Raw genomic sequence first — 26357 nt, 5'->3', positions numbered from 1 at the left:
AGTGAAACCTATTAGCAGGATAAGCCATCATAAGAAGAAACCAAAAGTACCATCCACATTAACTTGAATCCAACTTTGTTAAAATAGTAACTGACAGAACTTGGTTGTTTTGAGCAAAATTATGATATTTTTCTGGTCTTTCCTACTGTTTTGTGTTGGTTTGCTTTGATATATAACTTATAAATAATTAAGTTAAAAAATAATAAATAAATAAGTTTATCCAATATGCCAGCAACTTGAAATAGCATAAAAGGTGCTGAGTTATAGGACAGAAATGGTAGTAACAGGTGATAAACAGGCTGAGAAGAACTGAACCACTACTGCTTTATTACTTTAATTCATTACATGTATTACTTAAAAGTCTAACAGTAATGTCTACCTCATGCATGCAAAGAAGATATTCATTCATTCCTAGCAATTACTTTATTAATAGGTACTGCTAGGCCAACAGTTGACTAGGAGTGATAAAGGTAGCAAATATTTCTCTATAATAGTTATAATAAGTCATAGGATCAATTTTAACAAAGCTATTTATTTGTAAAAGTTTAAAGTCACAACAATGACCTAGTGAAAATCACTAATGAGCTGGACATGGTGGCACATGCCTGTAATTCTAGCACTCAGGAGGCTGAGGCAGGAGGATTGCTGTGAGTTCAAGGCCAGCCTAAACTGCATAGTGAGACCCCATCTCATAAAAAAAAAAAAAAATCACTAATGAAATGGATTCATCAGAGAGCAATGCTTCCTAAAGAATGCTGCTCATCAGAACATCTAGTCCCTCTAATTCCTTAGAACTCATCTATACGGCAAATCATGTAGCAAGGGCCTGAGGAGTCCAGTCTTGTATGCCTGTCACTATAAGATACTTACAAGAAATGAGGATGGGAAAGTATTTCAGCCCCAAATGCTGAATAATAGAGCTAGGGATATAGCTCAGTGGCAATAGCGCCTGCTTGGCAAGCACAGGGTCATGAGTTCAATCCCTGGTACGGCAAAGAAAAAAAAAAAATGCTGTATAATAAATCTAACTTGGAAATGGGGGATGAAGGAGTACATTTTGTAGAAATTCTTAAAATAATGTATGAATTTCATAAAAGCAAAAAAAAATCTTTTAAAAAAACTATGAGACAAGCGAGGTATGGTGATGCATACCTATAATTCCTGCACTTAAGCTGAGGCAGGAGGATTACAAGTTCCAGTCCTACATGGACAAAGTAGCAAGACCCTCTCTCAAAATATATAAGGGGCTAGGGACACAGCTCAGTGCAAAGTCCCCAGTTTGATCCCCAATGGGAAAAGAAAAAATCTGTGAGAAATAAAAAGGACAAAAAATAAAAGGAAAAATAAGAACATGAAAGATTTTACCCATTTACTGTATTTCAAAGGTCCTGTGAATCCCATGGCTTCTATTATCTTCGTGAAGGCACCAACCTTTTCCTCAGCTGGCTGTGGGGAATCTTTGGTGGCTGGAAGCTATTTAACCAAAGAGAACGAAACCAAAGTTAACTGCAAAAATGTTTTTAACAGGAATGTTTTTACTCCTTGTGTGAGAATACTTACATTGTTTAGTATTTTTATTCCCCTAGAATTTTTAATTTTCAGTTTTTTAGGCATCGTATCACTAAATGCAAACACATTTGGCATGGTATCTAATAGATATTCCCCAAATTACAGAGCAAGACATACCCACTTCAGTGACCATGGGCTTATGAACCAATGTCTATGAAATCATATATTTGGAGTATCACAATAAAGGTTCTATTAGAAAGAGTACCCTTGCTGGGTGTGGTGGCACACACCTGTTAGCCCAGCACTTGGGAGGCTGAAGCAGCAGGATCGCTGAGAGTTCAAGACCAGCCTAGGCTACAAAGTGGATTCAAGACCAGCCTGAAGTGCACAGTGGAACCCTGTCTCAAACAGGAAAAAAAAAAATTTGCTGGCATGGTGCCACATCCCTGTAATCCCAGCTACTCGACAGGCTAAGGTAGGAGGATTACAAATTCAAAGCCAGTCTGGGCAACTTAGTGAGACTCTGTGTCAAGAATAAAAAAATAAGAAAAAATAAAAATTTTAAAGGCTGAGCTGGGCATGGTAGCATGTGCCTGTAATCTCAGCACTTGGGAGGCTGAGGCAGGATTGCCACGAGTTCAAGGTCAGCCTGGACTACACAGCAACACCCTGTCTCAAAAAAAAAAAAAAAAAAGAGGCTGGAAACATAGCTCAAAAGCAGAACACCCTTGACTATGATTTCTAGTATGGCATAAACAATACAAAATAAAAGGATATCTTGATCCCTGTTCGCTAAAGAAGAATTCTGAGAAGAGGAATGTTATTTATGGGTAGAAAAGGAAAAGGAGAGAAAAACACTATCTGAAAGCAGACAAAGGCCATCCAAAACCACAATCAACCTAAGCAAGCATGGAATAAACATATTTAAACTCTTATATTCTTCAGTATAACAAATTTTATTAATGAATATAGAACATATAGTTCTTGCAGTTTGAAAACAAACTAAGGAAAACCTGTTTGAATGCTAAGTCATTCTAAAGGAATATCTAACCAATAAAAAGTTCTCTTACATTACTACTTTTTTTGGCTTTTTCAACTGTATGTTTTTAGTACATTTTGCAGACATAATGATTACATTCATCTCAAGGAGGTGGTACATGTACATAACACACTTTAATTCTTTTTACTTCCCCTTCCACGCCCTCCCTTCCTGGCTACATTTTTCCCTCTACCCTCCCACTCCTCCCTCTATCTCCTTTTCCCCTATTACCTGTCTTTTATTTTGTTCTTTATTTATATTTTGGGTTTCCCACCTTTATTTTTAATGTGTATAAAATTCAGGCTTTTTTTCCTCTAAAGTGCTTTCCAAAAAAAAAGTACACTGAAAGAAACACACGACATAAGCTCAGAAGACTTCGGTTCACACACTCAGTGCGCCTGTTACTTTTATCCTTTGTGACCCTGGGCAAGTCACTTTCAGACTCTGACACTCACCTTCCACCCTTGCTTAAAATCCACATCTCATCTAGCTAACACTTCTGCTGGGATTCAAATAAGAATACCTATCGGAAAGCACTTTATAAACAGAAAGCTATAATAATTCTCACCTTATTTGTGATGTGATACTTCCTCCTCTGCTGCATGTCTACTCCAAGAATCTGTTCTGACCTACCACAGCTTAGGACCTGGCTCGTCTGGAGCCACTAAGGGATTTAAAAAAAAAAAAATGTAAGCAACAATGAATATTCACTCAGAGGGCAAATCTGAGCAGAGTTTCTTCAAAGTAAAGACTACAGGACTTATCCAACCACACTTAGCCCAGTTCCTGGTAGTCTGACTACCGAAAGGATCCAAGACCAGTACCTTGTACAGTGTCTGATACACAGCAAGCACTCAATAAATATACATTAAACACTTGAAGGAATAAAAGGATTCCACCCTGAAAGCATGGAACTAAATCTGAGTCAAACCTAGAAAACAGAATTATGGTATCTATTTAAATACTGGCAGGACTGCAACACATGGGGGAAAAAAAAAAACAATTTTTAAGTTTAAAACCGGCTTCTGGCTTTACCTACAGCTCAATGTGATGAGCAATTACTGAACCTCAGTTATAGCAAAGATTAAAGGTGATGACTATGTAAAGGGCCTCTCATAAAGCACGTACTCAACAACTGTATAGGTTTCCACCATCACTATCACCATCAACAACATCATTGCTCAGAGCATAAAACTGCATTCAAAAACAACTTGGTGGTAGGCATGGTGGCGCACGCCTGCAATCCCAGCATTCAAGAGGCTGATGGAGGAGGATCACCATGAGTTCCAGGGCAGCTTAGGCTACACAGTGAGTTGAAGGCCTGTCAGAACTGCATTGCGAGACCCTGTCTCAAAAGAAACAAAAACAAACAAACACCAACCTGGCAATATTAGAAGCCATTATTTACAATTTTAAGGTGCACTTTTTAATCCTAAGTGCTTGATATTTCCTCCTTTTTTTCTTTCTTCTCTTTTTTCTTCTAAGGATGCGCCATCACCAGCTGTGGTTCTGTCCTGCCATTATTCATGATTTTCACATTTCGTACTCTATGGAACTACTGAAGTACCTATGTATCTAGTACCACAGACAATATGGTTTTCCCACAATTATGTTTACCTATAATACACACTTTTTTACCTACTCTTGTCCTTCTCCACCCAAAAGGATTAACTCAACCCTTAAAGACTTATATTTTATTTGTTTAGCCAGGCATGGTGGCGCACGCCTGTAATCCCAGCACTGGGGAGGCTGAGGCAGTAGGACTGTTGCAAGTTTGAGGCCAGCCTGGGCTACAAAATGAGCTCAACACCAGTCTGAACTTCATAGCGGGACCCTGTCTCAAAAAGACAAAAAAAAAAAAAAAAAAATTAAATTTTATTTGTTTAAATCGAAAAGACATCAATAAATAACTCTTTATAAAAGAGAAAAAAATATCCTGGAATACCCAAATGTCACTCTTTCAGCTTTTCTGACCACCTTATCTAAAAAGTTTCCTTCTACCTAGTATGGTAGTTTATTCTCTACCATTGTAGTAGCCTGTTCATGTCTTTTAAAGTGCTTTGTGCAATGTATAATTACATATTTACTGATATATTTGTTCATTTTCTACCATCAGTACCAAGATACACAAGGATAAGCGCTAGGTATATTACCAGAATCACATACAGTTGCATATAGGAAACTCAAATATTTGATGAGGGGCTGGGGATTTAGCTCAGCTGCACAGCGCCTGCCTGGCAAGCTCAAGGTCATGAGTTCAATTCCCGGTACCAGAAAAAAAACAAACAAAAAAATAAAAATAAAAGAAATCAAATATTTGATGAATGAACAAACGCTACCACCTCTTTAACTTTTATTTCTGATTATTTCCTTCCTGTCCTTATTCACACACACATCATACATATATGCTTCATTGACCCAACCCGTACAAAGTGCTGAGGATATGCCAATCCTTATATATAGGGACAGAAACGGAATCTCCATCCTCAAGGAGCTCATAATCATGTGAAGAAAAAAGAAAGTTACCCTACAAGAAACAGAACCAATTATCATATTTTGTCAGCTACCACCAAAAAAAAAAAAAGAAGAAAAAAAACTTGCAAGTGTTAGCAAGAATTTAGAACAATAAAACTCTCATACACTGCTGGTGGGAGTACACAATGTGAATCACTTTGGGAAAATATCTAGCAGTATCTACTTAAGCAGCACTTAGGTACAACCTGTAAGACTTAGCCATTCCACTTCTAAGTATATACCCCAACAAAATGTATAGATATGGTCACCAAAACACACCCAAAAACATTATAACTCATAAACTTCCCGTCGGGCACGGTGGTGCGCGCCTGTAGTCCCAGCAACTTGGGAGGCTGAGGTGGGAGGATCGCTTGAGTCCAGGAGTTCTGGGCTGCAGTGCGCTATGCCGATGTGTCCACACTAAGTTCAGCATCAATATGGTGACCTTGACCTCCCGGGAGCGGGGGACCACCAGGTTGCCTAAGGAGGGGTGAACCGGCCCAGGTTGGAAATGGAGCAGGTCAAAACTCCCGTGCTGATCATAAACTTCCCAAGTGAAAACAACCCAAATATCCATCAACAGAATGAATGAACAAACTGTAGTATATCCATATACTAAAATACTATATAAGAAAAAACTATTACTACAAATAACAATATGGATGAATTTCTAAAACAAAGGTAAATGACAGCAGACAAACACAGAGACTATACAGTCTATTTTTATTTTATTTTCCTATTTGTTTTTACAGTCCTGAGGATGGAACTCAGGGTCTTGAACATACATACATACATACTTATTTACATATTTATTTATGCAAGGGATGGAACCCAGGGCCTTGCACACACTGGGCGAGTCCTCCACCACTGCACTACATCCCCAAACCCTTTAGATTGTTTAGAAGGCAAAGTAATCTATGGTATTCAAACTGAAGGCTACAGTTAACCTTGGTCAGGAGGAATGACTAGAAGGGTATCTGGGAAGCTTCTGTTGTCCTGTTTTCTATTTCTTAATGTGGATGCTAGATATGATTATAATAATTATAATATCATAATAATTCATTGAGTTGTACACTTATGATGCCTTTTTTGATATTTTTATTATACCTCAATAAAATGTACAAGAATGCTCAAAGATGTGAAACAGGCAGTATAAACAAAAGAAATGCGGATATGGAAAAGAATAACCTGGAGTCATTAGAAAATACTTCATAGAAAAGGGCAGGATAGGGGCTGGGGATTTAGCTCAGTGGCAAAAGCACCTGCCTGGCAAGCGCAAGGTCGTGAGTTCGGTTCCTGGTACTGGAGAAAAACCAAAAAAAAAGAAAAGGGCAGGATAGCCAGGCATGGTTGCACAAACCTGTAATCCCAGCACTTGGGAGGCCAAGGCAGAAGGATCACCATGAGTTTGAGGCCAGTCTGGACTACATGCTGAGCTCAAGGCCAGTGTGAACTACACAGACAGACCCTGTCAAGAAAGGAAGGAAGGAAGGAAGGAAGGAAGGACGGACGGACGGAAGGAAGGAAAGAAAGAAAGAAAGAAAGAAAGAAAGAAAGAAAGAAAGAAAGAGAAAGAAAGAAAAGAGAGAAAGAGAGGGAGGGAGGAAGGGAAGAAGGAAGGAAGGAAGGAAGAAAGGAAGGAAGGAAGGAAAGAGAAAAGCGCAGGATAAAGAAGTAAAATTAGAAGCAGGTGAGGAAGCATGATATGGTAAAAAAGAACACAAAGTGAGAGACTTGGATAGAAGCTCTAGTCTGCCTGTCTTATATGTTTTGAGGATCAAATAAAATAATGTATGTGAAAGAGATGTGCAAACTACAACATATAATATAGATGTAAAGATGTGTTCTGGACAACTGCAGTGATAAATTCTTGCAGATAGCCCCTTATTAACAGGAATATATAATATATTTTTTGCTTCCTAAAGATTCTCAAAGAAAGGGTGACAGAAGTCAGAGACTCGAGTAATTCTTAAATGTCATGGTGGGGGTGTGTGTGTTATAGTCTACTAAACTACAACTAGTCTATTAAACTAAACTACTAAACTATAACTAGTCTACTAAACTAAAACTATAAGGTCCACCAGGGCCCAGTCCATCTTATTCTTTTTATTTTCTGTCCTAGTGCTCAACACCATTCTGGGCATGGTGTCGGTACTTCAATAAAAACTAGGTAGATTTTTTTTTTTACTGTTTTCAAAGAGTTGGACAACTTGGAGAAGGTCCAAAAAAGAACCACAGGAATGATCAAAGGGATGAATAAAAGGTCCTAGAGGAAAGGTTAAAATGAATTGAAGTGTTTAGTTTGGAGAAAAGGCAACTTCAGAATTAAGCTTAGAATAACAACACTTGAGCTGGAAGAGAGCTCAGAGGTCTTCTAGTCCAAAATTTTCACTTCACAGATGAGGAAACTAAAATTAAAGGAGAGGTTGCAACATGGTTAGGGCTTTTTTCTCTTTTTTTTTCTTGTAAGTTTCACTTTATACAGTGAAGTGAAACTCACCCAAGTTGTATGAACATAAATAGCAACAAAACAGCAGTTACAACTCACTAGGAATTCCCTAAATTCCTGGTATATTCTTTGTGTTTTACTTATGTTATCTCCCAACAACCTTGTAAAGCAGATACTGTTTCTTTCCCACTCTAGAAATTAGGCCACTAAGGCTAAAAGAAAGTTCAAGAAGTAAAACATATATAAAACTATGGTCTTTACCCTATACCAAGCAACCTGAGCTCACCAACACAGGTTCAGACATCTTTATTTCTAAAACCATTTTCCAGTAAAAGGAACCAGAGCTCCTTGGAGAAACGATTGAATCTAGGGCAAGAGCAAAGAAAATACAGCATGAAACTGAAACATCTTGCAGTGCCAGGAAATAAGGGAGTATTTAAAAATGATGGGGACATGTAAAAAGGAACTTGAAGGAGCTCTCAAGAGCCAAAACTGGGACAATTCATTTAATGAAGAAAATAGCTAATTTGAAAATGGATTATAACTCATGGAGGAAAATAAATATCCATGAGCTCATATTGATTGATAATTGGGAAAATAAGTAAGGGGGAAGGAAATGACAGCTCCTCCTTTCAGAAGAACTCCAGTAACTCCAGTTAATAAATATAGGAATAGTGGAAAGAGAAAATCACTCCTAAGCAAACACTACAGTTGCAATCAAGAACTATCAACAGAATTATCATATAATACAGCAATCCAGTGCTGGGTATACACCCACAAGAGTTCAAAGCAGTTTCTCAAAGCTAGTATTTGCATACTCATATTCACTGCAGGGTTATTCTTTTTTTTTTTTTTTAGGGTTATTCATAATAGCCAAGAAGGAGAAGCAACTAAATGTCCACTGACCCAAACAGATAAAGAAAATGTGATATGTAAAAAAAAAAAAGTGATATATATTTATATAATATAAATATATTCCATATACTGCATATTATATATATATATATATATATATATATATGAATATTATACAGTCTTTAAAAAAACTGTCTTACACTATAACACAAATGAACCTTGAGGACATGATGCTGAAATAACTGGGTCACAGGAGGTTAAACACTTATGATTCTACTTAGATGAGGTATATATAGGAATCAAACTCTCTATTAAAAATAAGCTGCAGCCGGGCGTGGTGGTGCATGACTGTAATCCCAGCACTCGGGCGACTGAGGCAGGAGGATTGTTGTGAGTTCGAGACCAGCCTGGGCTACAAAGTGAGCTCAAGACCTGCCTGAACTGCATAGCAAGACCCTGCCTCAAAAAGACAAAAAAAAAAAAAAAAAAATGCTGAGCCAAGCATGGTGGCGCACCCTTGTAATCAGAACATTTGGGGAGGCTGAGGCAGGAGAATCATTGTGAGTTACAGGCCAGCCTGGGCTACAAAGTGAGTTCAGTTCAAGACCTGAACTGCACAGTGAGATCGTCTCAAAAAGACAAAAAAAAAAAAAAAGAAGCTAGGCATGGTGGTGCATACCTATACTGGATTGACAACTGGTGGTCAATTTATAACCCCCAGCTGAACTGAGTAAGCATGGTGCTGGGTGTGGGAGGCCCACTGAGGATTGTTGCCAGCAGCATAAAGGGCAAAACTGCAGAAGAAGTGAGGCTGTTGGGAGCTGAGAAAGGCTGTTGGGAGCTGGTAGAAGCTGTAAGGAGCTATTGGTTCTTTTGGAGGAGTTTGTCACGCTGGCTTTCCTGATGAACTTGGCTATTTTCATCCTCCAAGGAGCTCGGGACCTTCTTGGCACTGAGAATAGCTTCAGCTCACTTTCGGGGAGCTCTGGTCCTCACTTTGAGCATCGCTTCCTGGCTCTGCAGGAGAAGATGGTGCACTGCCAGTCTCCTGGAGAAGCTTGCTACATGGGCTTTCCTGATGGGAATTCAGCTGTCTTCACCACTGGAGGAGCTCGGGACCTCACTGTTGCTGAGGATGGCTGTGGTACTTTTCAGGGGAGCTCTAGTTCTTTCTTTGTGCGTCTCTTCCTGGCTCCAGTGTAGATCCCTCAGCCTGCTAGCACAGATCCTTCATCCTGCTGGTACAGACTTTCCAGATTCCACCACTAACCTTTGGGCCTCCCAGTGCAGGTCCATGAAATATGCCTGCACGAGATGCTGTCATGGGCTGTAGGCCTCCAGTTGGATTCGTGGGAGGCACTGTTATGGGCTCTAGGTATTCAGGTGGACTCACGCAGGACATTATCATGGCATCCAGGCCTTCAGCTGGATTCCTGGTCTATAGCATGTGGACAGATTTCCTGCACTCTCTTGTATATGATTCTTTGGGTGAATATTATAAATAATCTTATGAAATATGTGTCCTGTATTATATTATTGTTCACCCTGCAATATCTCCTAAACCATGACAATACCTATAATCTCAGCACTCAGGAGGCTGAGGCACGAGGATCACTGTGAGTTTAAGGCTGGCCTGGGCTCCATAGTGGGTTCAAGACCAGCCTAAACTGCATAGTGAGACCCTGTCTCAAAAAAACAAAATAAAATTTTAAAAATATGGTAAGGAAAAGCCTATAAAAAGGGAGGGGGTAATTTTTTTTTATAACAAAGGCTATCTAAACAATACAAATAATGTCTCCTTTAATAAAAGGAAAAAAGCACCAATATACTTAGTGGAAAGGTATTAAGGTACTTAAGGAAAAAAATTAGAATACATACATACATAGATTTGGAAAAGAGCCAGCAGAAATAAAAATATTGACATTTCAGATTTGAAGTCACGGTCATTTTTATTTCCTTTATTATTAAAATATTTGTAAGATATAACAAAAATCAGGAAAAATAAAAACCCCTCACAAGGGAGCTCCAAGGTTAACTACACTATAATAAATCATGCATCCAACGTTAGGTAACCCAAAGCCTCAAATAATGGTTTTTTGGATTTTATATTCATAAAAAGAAAAAGAAACATTTTTCGCTCCAAATAAACGCAGCACAAAGTAGCTTCGAAAAGAAACTGAAAAAAGTTAACTCTGAAATGAATGTCTGGAGAAATTCCCTAACAGTAAAAATCATCAGACTGTAACATGGTATCTTAGGCTAAGTTCCATCGCTGGGGTATTTAGAAGCAACGCCCTGGACACCATACTGTAGGAATCAGTCCTGAGCTGGCAGCACAGAGACCTACAGTGGTCTCATGAGGTTTTTCCATCGCACAATTTGGTTGACTAATCTATAAATATGTATTTGCACAGAAACATTAAAGTTTTCATACTAAGCCGAAGAAGAACAAATCTTACCTGGGAAGTGCCAGACAGAGTCCTGCCCCACAGCACTTGGGTAGGAGATAATGGTACCAATCGGCTGCATACTGGAACCCACTGGGAGGTGCTAGTCTGCCTCCCCTAGAAAGAAAGAAAAAAAAAAACCATGTCAGCAATCTGTACAGAGCAGCACAGTGCACCTGTGACACTGGGATATAAAAGTATATATTTGGTCTTCTTTTCTAGTTCCTGGCACAAAGCTCCAAGAACCCTTGGAATTTCTGAGTGACTGGAGTGTTTTGTTATTCATAATAAGCCCCAGCATTTATGCTTACAAGGTGCCTCTTAGTGGATGAGGGAGTGGGCTGGTTGCCAGAGGAACCAAACAAGTAAGTAAAGGGTTAGAACTTTCACCTCAATATTTAAACCTTACAGTCACTACCCAGTGACATAGGTATATTGTTATTACCCTACTTACACAGATAAGAAACCAAGCTATGCATAGGATAAGCAACTTTCCAAAAATCATATAGTTAATAAACAGCAGGTTTAGGATTGGGCCCCAGGAAGCCCAACCCCAGAATCTATGCTCATTAATGGGATGAAAGGGCTCAGGGATTATCTCCAAGATCCCTTCCAGCTCTAACACTAGAAGTATAACCAATGGCAGAGTCATGAATCAATTAAAACAGCATATTAGCTGGCTGTGGTAGAGTAACCCTATAAGCCCAGTTAGAGAGCAATTTGGCAAGATCATGTCCTAAAATAAAAAAGTTTTTAAACAACTGGGGATGTAGCTCCATGTGAAACCACACATTTAATCCCCAATGCCACTATATCTATAAATAAAATAAAACAACGTATTGTAGGAAAAGGTACTTGGAATTAGACAGCACCAAGTTGGTTCTGTGTTCCTGTGTTCATAAACTACGTATTAGATAACAACCTCAATGCGGCTTTGTCACTTCTTCTATAAACACCTACTTCTTATAATTACAAACAATTAACAAACATAACTTGCAATATGTCTAGCTTAGTATTAAGAGGAATCTGATCTCTACTTCCTTATGAGTAGGAAAGAAGGGTCAGGGTGGAGTAGGGAAAAGTATTAGAATTTTAAACCTACAAATGCTTTCTAAGGTGTTTCATGTCCTAAAATTGTGCAACTGTTTCTAATAGGCTACTCACAGCACTTTATATTTGAAATCAAATGTACAGCTAAATATATTTTATTTCAGCTTAAGTTTGATCTACTGGAATGGTTCCCAAATGACTGTCATTGCTATACTGTTTTATTAATACTGACAGATTTACCAGAATGATGTCAGGTGCTCTTTTCTAAAAATGTAAACACGGGTTAAAATAAAACTAGAGTCAGGGCCAAAGTGCGGAGGAAGAAGAGGATAGTACAAGTAGAAACCATGCAAACTTTGGAAATTTTTCTAAAAAAAATTTAAAAGAAAATTTTCTAAAGAATTTCATCATGTTATTTCCAATGTCAACAAAAATTTTCTTTGTAATTTGGGTTCTACTTAATCTTGGGCCAATATTTTAAGTCAGTTTTTATGAGAAGGAGAAATCAACTCTGTCCTTTCTTTCTCCAATCCTATAATTCTTGTACAAATACTTAATTGAAACTACTAAGGTACAGAGAAAGGATGTCTGAATCCCAAGCCTCTCATTAAATTGCTGTGTGACCTTGAAATAGTTACTCAACAAGCTGGGTCTTTGCTTTCCCTTATGGCAAATGGGAATAATAAAAACTATCTTATGGGAATTTTCCAAGGAACATCTGTAAAAGCACTCTGATAACAGAAAAATACATATAAAGACATCATTATCATTATGAACATTTTTAAAACTTTTTTGGGGGGGTGGTTTACTGGGAATCGAACTCAAGACCTTGCGCTTGCCAGGCAGGCACTTGTGCAACTGAGCTATATCCCCAACCCTTCATTATGAACATTTTTTTACTGAATTATGTAAGCTCCTCTTTCCCACGCACACTGTCAAAGCAGCAAAATCACCTTCTTAATATGTTGTTTTTTGTGGTTTTGTTTTAATTTTATTATTTTTTTTTTCTTTGACAGGGTCTCACTCTGTAGTCCTCTGTGGTCTTAAACTCACCACGCCCAGCAATATGTTGTTTTTTTTAACCCCAGCCCAGTAGCCCATGCCTGTAATCCCACTGTTCTGGCACGTTGAGGCAAAAGGATCAAGTTCAAGCCCAGCCAGTGCTAATTTAGTGACTCAGAGAGACCCTGTCTCAAAAAACACCTAGGGATATAGCTCAGTGTAAAGGTCCTAGGTTCCATTCCCAGTTTTTAAAAAAAGTTATTTTTAACCTGGCATACTGAACCACTGGTCTTGGGGGAAAGCCAGTGTTAGGCTCCTGCAAGCCACTGGTTGCAACATTTTTGTCAACCAATCAATACACAACATTGTTCAGTGTGTGTTTCTTTAATAGTTATTTACATTCATCTCACAGCCAATAGCATTGTAACTGATTCCTGAGCAAAACTAACTTACCACGCTTAAGACACATCACTGCCTTCTTGCACTTAACGCTAACCAAAACTTGAGCGCTACTTTTGGGGGCCATTTCACACAAGGAAGTGACCAAACCAAGCACAAAAACATGAAAAATATGGCACTAAATAGACCATGAAAAGGATATTTATTTACAACATGAAATCTGAAAAAAAGAAATCAGACTTGCCTTGTTTGGCATCAGCTGGGCATGTGTACATTAGTGACTCAAATTTCTCGGCCATCTGTACACATCTACAAATGACTGAAAGTGCTATGAGCTACCGGTTTGGAGGTTACAAATAAATTTCAGCAACTAGGTAAATTCACAGATACAGAATACATGAAAAAGACTGACTACAGTCACCAAATCTACTCTATAATTCCCCTGCCATATCTATATTCTGAATCCCATGGTGTCTAATTCAATTCCACAGTCCAGAGGCAGAGACAGATACTATTGTAACAAGTCTCCTACAAGTTATAATGTGACATGCAATGTCACCAGATGGGTCTCAGGAGGTCCCTCAAAGAGAGGACAGAGACCTCATCTCTCCCTGTGGAACTGGTTTGACTCTCATCATAGAAAAGTATTTCAGGATGTGTCAATGAGAGGCATAGGCTGACTTACCAGGCAGAGATAGAAAATAAGAAAAAACAGCCAGGTATGGTGGCTCTTGCCTGTAATGCGAGCACTCAGGAGGCTGAGGCACGTTCGAGACCACAAGTTCGAGGCCACAAGTTCGAGGCCACAAGTTCAAGGACAGCCTGGGCTACGTAATAAATTCAAGGTCAGCACAGCCTGAACTACAGAGTGAGACCCTATCTCAAAAAACAAAAGTAAGGAAACAAACAAACAAGAAAGAAAACAGAAAAGGAACTTCAGCCTGAGGAGTTAGAGAGGGCACAGGTCTGATGAGGATCAGACTGGCCCATTAACAAAAAAATGAGATCCAGTTGTATGAATTTACTGGAGTGAGCTGAGTCTTGAGGGTACAATGCCATCTCCAAAAGATGATTATTTCTACTGGGGGCTGCCTCGGTTTTGTAGAAGTCAACCTCCCAAGATGATCACAGGTTTAGGGCAGTGATGGCAAACTTTTTAGAGCTTTCAGTGATAAGAAACAGCCCACCGTGACACACATGCCACAGGTTCCCCACCACTGGTTGAGGGCAGAGGACTGGAGACTACTGTGCATTACTGATAGATGAATGTCCCAGTAAACCTTTTATCTTTGGTTCTCAGTCTTGAAGGGGGATAAGATAGGTTATGTAAATTTTAAGGATAACCAACCTTGTTTTGCCAACTTTTAGACAAACACACCATAAATTATTAGTTTGCCTATACGTAGAGCTAAGCAAGGACCTGACCCAAAGTGTTAAGGTAATAAACGAAGGGGAAAGCTTTGTTCTAATTCAGTTAACTATTGGGCATCTATAGGCCCAAATGAAGAGTCGCTATGTTTTAGCAAAATTGGTTTTTGTTTGTTCTGTGGTCCTGGGGATTGTACCCATGGCCTTCACATGGAGCAACATCCCCAGCCATTTTTTATTTTTTAGACAAAATCTTGTTAAATTGCTAAATTCAGGGTGGGCTTGAACTTGTGATCCTCTTGCCTCAGCTTCCCAGAGTACTAGGATTACAGGTGTGCACCCCCTTGCCCAGCTCCAAAAACTGCTTTTAAGTCCCTAATTATCTAAGAAGAAAACACAAATCACTCTCTTAATAACAGGTTGAGAGAGCCAGGTGTGGTGGCACACATCTGTAATCTCAGCACTCAAGAGGCTGAGGCAGGACAATCACTGAGAGTTCAAGGTCAGCCAGGGCTACCTAGTGTGTTCCAGACCAGCCTAAACTGCATAGTGAAACCCTGCCTCAAAAAGACAAAAAACAATAAATAAATAAATAGATAAACAAATAAAAAATAAATAAATAAATAACAGGTTGAGACCCAGAAGTTTGTCCTCTGTCCCCATGGTGGTCTCTGAGTGTCACTCCAAAAGGATACTTCCAGACAGGAGAAACAGAAAATATTCAACTATTCTTTCAAAAAGTATTAAGGCTACAGGTATAACTCAGTGGTAGACACAAGGTTAGCATATACAAGGCCCTAGATCCCTAGCACCAAAAGACAAAGATTTTTAAATTACTGAATATACTTCCTTTATTACTTTGTTGAAGGTGTCTAACCTGAGCTTTCAAAAGATTCACATATAGGAAAGATTTGCACAAATCAGTAAATATATTAAGGGTGAGATATACAGTTTCTATCAGACAAAGGAGTTAACAAATAAGGCAAAGGAGAAGGGAAAAATAAACCTTATGATATTGGATTGGATTACAGTAATTGGTGTAATATATACAGATAAAGAGATACATGTATGGTCATGTGTACATATATAAATACACATGTTTCCTACACATGTCCTAGTAGGGACTAGAAACAATGACACCTCAGTAGCAATAAGCACATGTAGCTCATAGATTTGGTTTCTAAATAGCAATATCCACTAGAAGGAACTAATCTTCTTAAGGAAAAGTTGGCTCCTCAGAGCCTTAGCATTATGTGATCAGCTTCAACATCCTTTCTGCTTTATCACCCTTACCTTAGTCTAGGTCTTCATCACTTCTTTAGGAGTCCCTAAGTAGCTTCTAACCCTGAGAACTCTAATCTCAGTCTGCTCTGCTTGATCCATTCACAACTGCTATGAAGAGTGTATAGCCTGTGTCTACATGACCTGCCAAAGCCTCAGGCAGTCATAGGTGGGGCTTTTTCAGAGGTGGCTGGATCTAGAGTGTGTGACGCTAGGACTGATTCATGGTGCAATGCTAGGATCAAGAGCACTAGGATTAAGGGTGCAAGTGCTACCTATCCTAAGTATCCTGGATAAGAATAAGGGATAGAAAGTGCTGTGGTCTTCCCTTGCTTGCTTTGCCACCTTCTGTCTGCCATGGACTGTTTCTCCTCTGCAAAGCCACACTGCCTTGGAGCCAGTCAATTATGGACTGAAACCTCTACAAACTGCGCTAAATAAACCTTTCCTCCTCCAACTTTGGCTGCCAGGTATTTTGTCCCAGAAATTAGAAAAGTAACAGAGATCTATGAAAAAAAAAAAAATCTAGTAGTGGGAATACAAGTATTTACTACATTAGCTTTTACTTTCAAAATGTTGTTTTAAATTTTTAATAAAGAAATGAAAAAAGAAACATAAGTCTTTCTCTGATCAGTTGTGCTTGTAAGAAGAGAACATGAGAAAATAATTACAAAGAGGCACAGAGAAATTTGTATATGTTCATTACCTACAGTACAATGACAGCTTTTCAGGTGTATACCTGCATCAAGCCAATTAAATGTTACAATTTATTGTATGTAGTTTATTTCTCAATTTAATGGAAAAAGATTAAATTAAGGAAGAACAGTACATGGACCCAAAAAAACTTCTAAAAATAAATCTACTCTTGTTTAAAATACTTCAAAGGCTCCCCCTCTGCCTCCAAGATAAACCTCAAACTCCTAACCATGACACCCAAGGAGTCTTAGGCCATTTCCCCACAAGTAGCCCCAACTCCAGTCAGACTTACTTACACCTTCTTTTCTAGCATTATTAAATAATCTAATTCTTCTCTTCTATGTCCTTCCTCATTCTCTAATATTCTCACTTAGAGATTTCTTCCTTTGTCTTCATGTGTCTTTCTACTCTGCTCTCATATCTTTATCTGTACCTGTTACAGACTTCTATCATAGCTTTCCAAGTGTTTGCATTTTTTTATCTCTTCTATTAGATTATAAACTTGAGTAACATTTGTTTTCAATGCGGTGCCATGAATAGTTCCTAGAATGCAGCAGACATTCAACAGTTGCTGAATTAAAAAGGAAAGAAATCTTTACACATATCTTTACACACATCACAGTACCTAGCCTAAATTCCTTTTCAGAGTGGTGGTCAATAAATACCTGCTCCATTCTGGCTTACTGCCACCATCAAGGAATCATTAAGGCATTTCCATTGCTTTATCACTATATTTTAACATATGCTCAGAAGACCTCAGCGAAGCAGAATATAGTGAAAAGGACTTTCCTTATTTAAATCTCCATTCCGTCTCCAAAAAGATAAACAAAAATGAACAGAAAAAAGACTCAGTTAATAGAGGGCAGAAGAAGAGATGGTCTTCATGAATGTTACCACCTAAGAAGAAATGAATCTAGCAGTCCACATGCTCAGGGACAGGAAGAAGATAGATGGAGCAGCTATTAACTTCCAAGACAAATCAAGGTGTTCATTTCCAGTCTCTAGCCCAGTAAACTTCACACACACACACACACACACACACACACACACACACATCCTTACCTTAAAAGCTAGGTAATTTAGGGCATAGGGTACAGCTCAGTGGGAGGGCACTGGCCTCGCACCATGCATGAGGTCTTGGGTTCCATCTCCAACATGGGAGAAAAAAAAAAACTAATATAGAACATACTAGCTGACATATCGCCAAATGCCCTCAAATCTCAATTAGTAAAAAAAAAAGCTCAATTAGTTTCTGACTTGCTGTCAACAGTTACTTCATCAAGAGAATTTTGTTGTAGGTTATAAAAACTACTCAAATACTTACTGAGCAGCATACTGCACTTTGCTGAGCTGGCAAGGAATACAAGTAAAACTGCAATGTTTCTAAATCATATATAAAGAGGCTAAAATCACAAGTGGTAAAACAACGCAAAAGACAGCCTGGCAGGAATATTCAGTATCTACTATGAAAAACAGTGCTCTTGAACCAGTTTGTTAAAGACTTGCAAAATTTTAAACTGTCCAGTTCCTACATGATTAGAAACTAAGATCTGTGTCCACCTAACCTTTTTTTTTCTACTGCCACTTTCTTTCTCCTTTAATTCCTAGAGATCAAATTATGCTAGAAAGAGTGAATTTCACGAGGAATGGACCCAAAATACAAGATGTACAATAGCTTTCACATATGGGTGCTAACAGTCCAGTAGTCTTTCTTTAGTTCATTCATTCATTCAACGAATATTGATTATATACCTAGAATGTGCCGGACATTGTACTAAGCAAAATCAAAACTACCTACATAACCCTGATTCTTCTGCACCTTTCTTTCAATCTAATACTGTAGTCTATATTCCACTTAAGCATAAAGAATTGACTACGGTCTGTAAAACAAACTCAAGCTCAGAAGCCAAAAGGACTGCAAAGAGATAAATGTCCTTGTTTTTCACATAGGGACAAGAAAGCCCCAAAGTGTCTCGCCCAAGGTCACACCGTGCAACAGAAGCAGACAGGGACTATAACCCACGTGTCCCGCAACTCCATCAGTGTCTCCTTCTCCTAAGAAGGGGTTACAGACGGAGATGGAGGAATAGCAAACCTCATCAAATAAAGGTCCACTGTCCCTCTCTCCTACAAAGAGGGAGACGCCAGATCCAAACCAGGAGCAGGAGAAGAGAGAAGCTGACTTAGTTTCCCCGCGGAAAGGCGGCCACGCAGCCAAGCGATCTCACAGGCGCCGCTTTTGCATCTTCTTGCAGCTTCTCCCGCCCCGCCCTCTCCGACTCCAACCCGGAGACCCGGCAGGCGACCATAGCAAATTACTCCTAGACTCACAAGAACGCGCACCAGCAACGCCATGTTCCTCAGCAACCATTTCCGGGTGAAGGGTGAGCTTCCGGAATCTCCGCGGCCACTACCCCTTCACTACAGTGTCCTTTTACCAAAGGGCGTCGGAAAACCCCGGCGCAGGCGCACAGACGCCCTTGTACGCATGCGCCCGCGCTTGCTGTCTGCGCGTGCGGGGGTCAAGCCAGGCTGTCTTCCTTCTAGCTGTGTTCTCCCAGCTGCGCGTCACAGTGGCTCCAAACCTCCACCAACGCCACCTCCTGACTTCGATTTCTCATATCCCAGTTTTTATCTTCTGCCTACCTAACCTGACTTCTCAGCAACCCTTTGCTAGAGTCGCTCCTTTCCAGACCTCCGGCGGAAGTACCCATTTTCAACGGGAACTTAAAGGGAACAGGACTTTGGTGAATCCCAATATTTAAAAAGAGCCTAAGAAGGAATTTGAGATAAAAACTTAAGAGAGCAGAGTCCTGAGCGTTGAGGGAAGAAAGCAATCACATGCTGATCTATAAAGCTTGAGGAAAGGAGGAACTCAGGGTTTGTGGTTGGTTAGTTGATTGGTTAGTGGAAACTTCTTTGAATATTTTTAGGAAAGGATTTAGTAAAGTTGAGGATACTGTATAAAGAATCAAGGATACAAGGAGTTTCCCGAGGAAGTGACCTTTTCTGAGGAGAATGGCCTTGGCTAGAGAACTCTTTTTGGTATCGCAGGAGAAATAGAAGAGAGAAAGTGTGAATGTCCCAAGGGTTGACTGGCAGCAGAAGGCCAGAATGTTTCAATTCCTTTAAGTTCATTCAGTAAAAATCCATCCAGGTTTCCCTATGTACTAGACCCAAAATAATATAGATACTGGCTTCATGGACTCAGACTGTTGGAGGAAACAGGAAAGTTTCGTCAACCAGTGAAAAAAACTCTGCTAAGTGTTATGAAGCAAACAGCTAATGTAGAGAGTAAGGCAGAGAACTTCTTTGGACTGTGTGGCCAAGTAAAGCCTGTGAGAGGTGACATGTAGGATGAGATCTAAAGGATGAGAAGGAGCTAGCCATGGAAGTGACTTTGTATGTGCTTTTTTAAAAAATGTAAATGTATGTTTGTAAATATATTTTCTTACTTGACAAATTGAGATTATATATGTGTGTATGTCACGATGGCTTGAAATGTGTATACACTGTAGAAACTAGGGGTGGTAGCGCACACCTGTAATCCCCACATTTGGGAGGCAGAGGCAGGAGGATTACTGCAAGTCTGAGGCCAGGCTGGGATGCATAGTGAGTTCAAGGCCAGCCTGAACTACACAGCAAAACGCTGTCTCAAGAAAAGAAAAAAAAAAAAAAGAAAGAAAGAAAGAAAGAAATGTGCATAAATTGTGGAATAGCTAAATTCAAATAATGTGTATATCATTTTTTTGTGAGGCAACACTTCAAATCTACTTGCTGATTTTCAAGTGTACGGTCTACAGTTATTAATTCTAGTCACCTAACTGAAATTTTGTATCCTTTAAGATCTCCCCAGATCCCTTCAATCTCCTGGTAACCGCCGTTCCACTTCCAACTTCTGTAAGTTCAACTTTTTTAGTTTTCACATATAGGTGAAATGGTACAAAAAGTTGTCTCTTTTGTGCCTAGCTTATCTCACTTAGCATAACATCCTCCCAGTTCATCCATGTTGTCACAAATGACAAAATTTCCTTTTTTCAGGCTGAAGAGTATTTCAGCGTGTATATATAGCCACATTTTGTTTAGATTAATTTTAGGTCTTGGCTATTATGAAATCCTGAACAAACATTGGAATGCAACTGTCTCTTCAACATACTGACTTTATCTCCCATAGATACAGACCCAGTAGAGGGATAGCTATATTATATGACAGTTCCATTTTCAATTTTTTGAGAAACTTCCATATAGCTTTCCATAATGGCTATATGAATTTACATTCTTACCCACAGAATGCAAGTAACTCTTTTTTCCATCCCCATCAGCACTTATAATAGCTGTTCTAACGGTAGTAGTATTCACCGTGGTTTTAATTTGCATTTCCTTTATGATTAATGATGAGAATTTGTTGTTGTTGTAGTTGTTGTTGTTGTTGTCTTTTTGAGGCAGGGTCTCGCTATGCAGTTCAGGCTGGCCTTGAGCTCACTTCATAGCCCAGGCCGGTCTTGAACTCACAACAATCCTCCTGCCTCAACCTCCTGAGTGCTGGGATTACAGGTGTGTGCCACCATGCCCAGCCAATGATGAGAGTTTTTATATGCCTATTGACCATTTGTATGTCTTCTCTGGAGAAATGTCTATTTTTAAAGATATTTTTCCCATTTTACATTTGCTTCTGTTTTGTTTTGTCCATTGGGGATTGAATACAGGACTTCACACATGCTAGCAAGCACTCTGCTGCTGAGCTACATCCCCATCCATCTTTGCCTTTTGTGTGGTGGTCGTGGTGGTGGTAGTACTGAGGATTGAACCCAGGGCCTTCACGCTGATATGCATCCCTAGCCCCCATTTCTTATTTTTTTGTTTTGAAACAAGGTGTTGCCAAATTGTCCAGGGTGGGTTAAAACTTGCAGTCCTCCTGCCTCAGTCTCCCAGAGCGTTAGGATTACAGCCATGCACCACCACACCTGGCTCTCTGACCATTATTAAGTCACATGAGTTATTTTCTTGTTATTGAGTTGTTTTGGTTCCTAATGTATTTAGTATATTAACCATCTATCAGATGTATGATTTACAAATATTTTCTCCCATCTCACAGATGGTCTCTTCACTCTGTTGACTATTTCATTTGTTGTGCAGAAGCTTTTTGAGTTTGATGTAATCCTGTATGTCTGTTTTCACTTTCATTCCGTATGCTTCTGGGTCATATCTAGAAAAATTTTTGCCCTGACTGAGGTCATGGAGCTTTCCCCCTACTTTTTCCTCTAGTAGTTTTAAAGTTTCTGGTGTGATGTTTAAGTCCTTAATACTTTTTTTTTTTTTTTTTTTGAGACAGGGTCTCATCAGGTTCCAGGCTGGCCTTGAGCTCATTATGTAGCCCAGGCTGGCCTCAAATTCACAATGATCCTCCTACCTCAGCCTCCCAAGCGGTGAGATTACAGCATGCACCACCATGCTACCATTTAATACATGTTGAATTGACTCCTATATATGAGATTGGCATTTTATTGTGAGATTGATACATAGTTAGATAAATAGATAGATGTCAGTTGTTCCATCATCATTTATTGAAGAAGCTAGTAGCAAGAGATTACAGGCATGCACCACCACACCTGGCTTGTTGTTTTTATACAGAATATAAAGATACCCCTCATTAAGCTTCCCTTTGAAAGCTTTTACAAGTCTAAATGAAGACGTTGTGCACACAGTAGCTTATATCTTCATATTGGAAACCCAGAGTGCAGTGCTTCTGCGCATAAATTAGGATGAATTTGATCACATATTAAAACAGGAATAAGAGAAATATTCTGGTTAAATTTAAGAAGCAAATGTGACACAAAAACTACCATCTTAGCTTTTCATTGCTGTAATAAAATACCTGAGGCAGTCTGACTTTGCAAAGGAAAGAGGTTTATTTATCTCACCATTTTGGGACTGAAGGGCATGGTACTGGAATTGGCTCTTCCAGTGAGGGCCCACTTGGTTGCATTACAGCACAGCAGATGGTGGTGGTGGGAGAATATGCAAGGAGCATGTGTGAGTGTCAGCAATCATGTTGCCAAAAGGAAGTCAGAGAGAAGGAAGTGAGGCCAGGCTCAAGCTTTTTATCAACACTCTTATGAAAACTACCTTAATCTCTTCGTAACAGTGACATCCTCGATTGACCCAAGGACCTTCCACTAAAGCACATCTCTTAAAGGTTCCATATCATCTCCCAATGATGTCACCCTGGGGACCAAACTTCCAACACATGAAATTTTGGGGCACATCCAAATATAGCACATACATACAAGTCAGTAATCCACACAAGATGATGGTTTAAAATGCTGGTAACAAGAGAAAAGATTTCAAGAGAAGATTGATATGCCATTTCTTTGCAGATGATCTATTTTCTCTGTGCAAAAGGGGCTAATTCTACTCAGAGGAGTGCCAGTGTTCTGTGATGTACTTGAGAAGAGAGGAGAAAGTTTACAGTTTAACAAAATGAAAGAAAAGGGGCCAGAGAAAAATGGAGAACCTAGCTAGACTTGGATACTCTTCCCTTTCAAATTTTTGTGTTGGTACATTTGCAATACATATTGAATACATTCATCAAGGGAAGTTGGTACATATACATGTCACATCTTAGTCCTTTTTACTTCCCTTTTGCTTTTTAATTTTTTGGTTTTTTTCTTTTTGAGACGGTCTCACTATGCAATTTAGGCTGGCCTGGAGCTCATTTTGTAGCCTAGGCTGGCCTCAAACTCACAACGAACCTCCTGCCTCAGCCTCCTGAGTGCTGGGATTATAGGTGTGCACCACCATGCCCAGCTTGCTTTTTAATTTAATTTTTAAAATTTTCTGTATTGGGGATTGAACCCAGGGGTTTTACGCTAAGCTCAATCTCCAGCCCTTTTTAAATTTTGAGACAGGGTCTTGCTAAGTTGCCCAGGCTAGGCTTAAATTTAACGATCTTCTTGCCTTAGATTCCTAGAGTGCTGTGATTACAGAATTACTTATTAATTTTGGGCCAGGGATGTAGCTCAGTGGCATAAGCGCTTGCCTGGCAAGCCTGAGGTCATGAGTTCGATTCCTGGTACCAAACACACACACACACACACACACACACACACACACAAAGAATTACTTATTAATTTAAAATTAGTAGGTGTTATGTGAGTACATTCTCTTTTCTAAAAATTGGCACATTGCAGATAACAGGTGCTTTTTACCACCACTTTAAATCCAGTCCTTTCCAGCCTCTTTAAAATTGAATTTTCTTCCAGGTCTTTTTTAAATTCATGTGCATGTTTACTTCCTCAAACAACATACCATTTTGTTGGTTGTAGGGTTTTTGTTCTTGTTGTTCGCAGTACTGAAGATGGAACACAGGGTTTCTGCATGCTAGGCAAGTGCTCTACCACCAAGCTACACACTAACTCCACTCATAGCACTCATCCCCACTCGGAGCGGGGAGGTGAATAGGGGAGATTGAACCTAGGTCCTCAAACACGCTAGGCAGCTTCTCAGCTACGAGCTACATCCTTAGCCCTTTTTATCTTGAGACAAGGTCTCACTAAATTCCCAAAGCTGACCTTGAATTTGCAATCTTCCTGGCTCAGCCGCCTGAGTAGCTGGAATAGCAGGCATGTACCACTCCACCTGACTCTTTAACAGAATCTCACTATTTTTACCAGGCTGACCTTGAACTCGTGGGCTTGAGTGGTCTTTCTGCCTCAGCCTTTTGAGTATCTGGGACTACATACCCATGCCATGGTGCCCAGCTGGGTAGCACTTATAGTGGAAATTATTTATTTGCATTATGTACAATTAAACTATAATTTTAAAGACAGTATTGTTTAGTCAACAGATTCAATGAAGTCATATTATATACCTATTTAACTAACTTCTTAGGGAAAAAATAAAGAAGAAGAAAGAAATACTGAAAACACTTCGGTAGTCAAACTCACAGACAGAAAATGGGTGATTGCCAGAGGCTGGGAGGTGACGGAAAATGGAGAGTGACTGTTCAACGGAACACACATTCAGTTTTACAAGAAAAGAAAGTTCTAGAAATCTGTTGTACAACAATGTGAATATAGTCAGCAGTGTGAACTGTACACTTTCAAAGGTTTAAAATGGTAGGTTTTATTATGTGTTTTTGAGGTGGAAGCACGCATTTGCTGTTCCTACACCTGGTCTTTGTCCCTTCTACCTTTGTCTCCCAGGCTGAATGTGATTCTACTGTTAAAGATAAATATTTTTCTTAAAACATGGGTCTAACATCCAAGCCAACTACTTGTGTGAACCCAAATCAAAGAAACTATTCTCATATTGGAAGGAAAAAATGGTCATGTTGAACTTGTCAAAAGAAAAGAAAATACAACATTTAAAGAAATTTGAAGGATCATTTTTAGTTTATGTTACGGCTTGTATCTAGATGTCCCTCCAAAGCCTCATGTGGTCATAGGTGAAGAGTTTCAAAGGAGGCTGGATTAGGAAGATCTGGGATTAAGGATGTGATGCTGGGATTAAGGGTGCCCCACCCTGGGTGTGGGTGGCACCACTCCAAAGGTGAGTAGCCTGGATGGAATGCAAGGGACAAAAAAAGAAAACTGCTCTGCTACTTTGCTGCTTGCTGCTTTGCTGTCTGCTGCCTGCTTGCCATAAACAAGTTCTCCTCTGCAATGCCTCTCTGTCATGCCACCCTGTTTTGGAGCCAACCAACTATGGACTGAAACCTCTGCAAACTGTGAGCTGAAATAAATGTTTCCTCCTTTAACTTTGCTTGCTGAGTGTTTTGTCTCAGCAATGAGAAAAGTAGCTAAGACAGTCTATGAGTATAACTTGAATATCCAAATATATTATGTATATTATGAGATCCAGGGAACCAAGTTTTACTATTGTTCTCTTTTCTCGCTATCTCTCCTATGAAATGTTTGCCCTCTGAGGCTCTGACTACTCAGTTTCCTCTCTTCTCCAAGTCAGCACCTCTCAGAAGGTAAGTGGAAAGCATCAAGTAACCATACCTGAGGGACTCGGCAGCTCTCAGCTGGAGCCAACCCTCTCAGTCAGTGGAACCAATCAGCAATGTGGTGTGATTTGAAGGGTGTGAGGATGTGCCCTCCCCACTTTGTAAACTCACTGTCATTCATCTGCCTATATGGTCCCTCTATTGAAAATACCTACCTTCAACCCCATCCAAATTTCTTTCCACCTTCAGAGCCATTCAAGTCTCTTATCCCTCATGAAGCTTTCCTACAAGTCTCTATTCACTCCTCACTTGACCATTCAGTAACCTTCTTTCTCTATTTTCCTGTGGTTTTTGAATCATTCTTTACTTTTTATATTATTATTTAACATTTCATGTTTGTAGGCCTTGACTCTCCCATTATCAGCAATTGTAGTGTGGGCTTGGGGTGTAGCTCTGTGGTAGAGTGCTTGCCTATCATCTGTGAGCCCTATCGAAGTTACATTTTTTGTTGCTGAGACAAAATACCCAACACCCAAAGTTAAAAGAGGAAAGCTTTATTGTAGCCCACAGTTTAGACAGGTTCACTTCATAGCTGGCTGGCTCCAAGATAGGATGACATGGCAGAGGGGCATCACAGAGGAGAAATAGTTGGTGGCAGGCGGAAGACACCAAAGCAGCAAAGTAGTGAAGAAGCAGCAGCACCATCCTGCTCCTTCCTTTTATCCCTCCCAGACTAGCTGCCCTTTGGATGGTGCCATCCACATTCAGGATGGGCCTTCCCATTATTCATACCCAGAA

At 39.6% G+C, this 26357-nt stretch overlaps 1 protein-coding gene across 1 annotated transcript in view; it reads right to left on the bottom strand.

The window, feature by feature from the left end:
• LOC102012974 (ubiquinol-cytochrome-c reductase complex assembly factor 1) overlaps window positions 1–19100 on the bottom strand; it is an 87223-nt gene extending 68123 nt beyond the window's left edge. The window contains exons 1-4 of the mRNA XM_005384797.2: window positions 18941–19100; window positions 10826–10930; window positions 3117–3212; window positions 1366–1473 (exon numbers count right to left, since the gene is read on the bottom strand). Of these exons, the coding sequence (XP_005384854.1) occupies window positions 1366–1473; window positions 3117–3212; window positions 10826–10930; window positions 18941–18964 (333 nt within the window). The 5' untranslated portion in view covers window positions 18965–19100. The remainder of the gene's footprint in view (window positions 1–1365; window positions 1474–3116; window positions 3213–10825; window positions 10931–18940) is intronic.
• Between the last annotated feature and the right edge of the window lie 7257 nt (window positions 19101–26357).

Source organism: Chinchilla lanigera, unplaced genomic scaffold (assembly GCF_000276665.1).
Source record: "Chinchilla lanigera isolate Chin_1 unplaced genomic scaffold, ChiLan1.0 scaffold00021, whole genome shotgun sequence".
Taxonomy (NCBI): Eukaryota; Metazoa; Chordata; class Mammalia; order Rodentia; family Chinchillidae; genus Chinchilla; species Chinchilla lanigera.
This window is presented reverse-complemented; position numbering and strand designations above follow the sequence as displayed.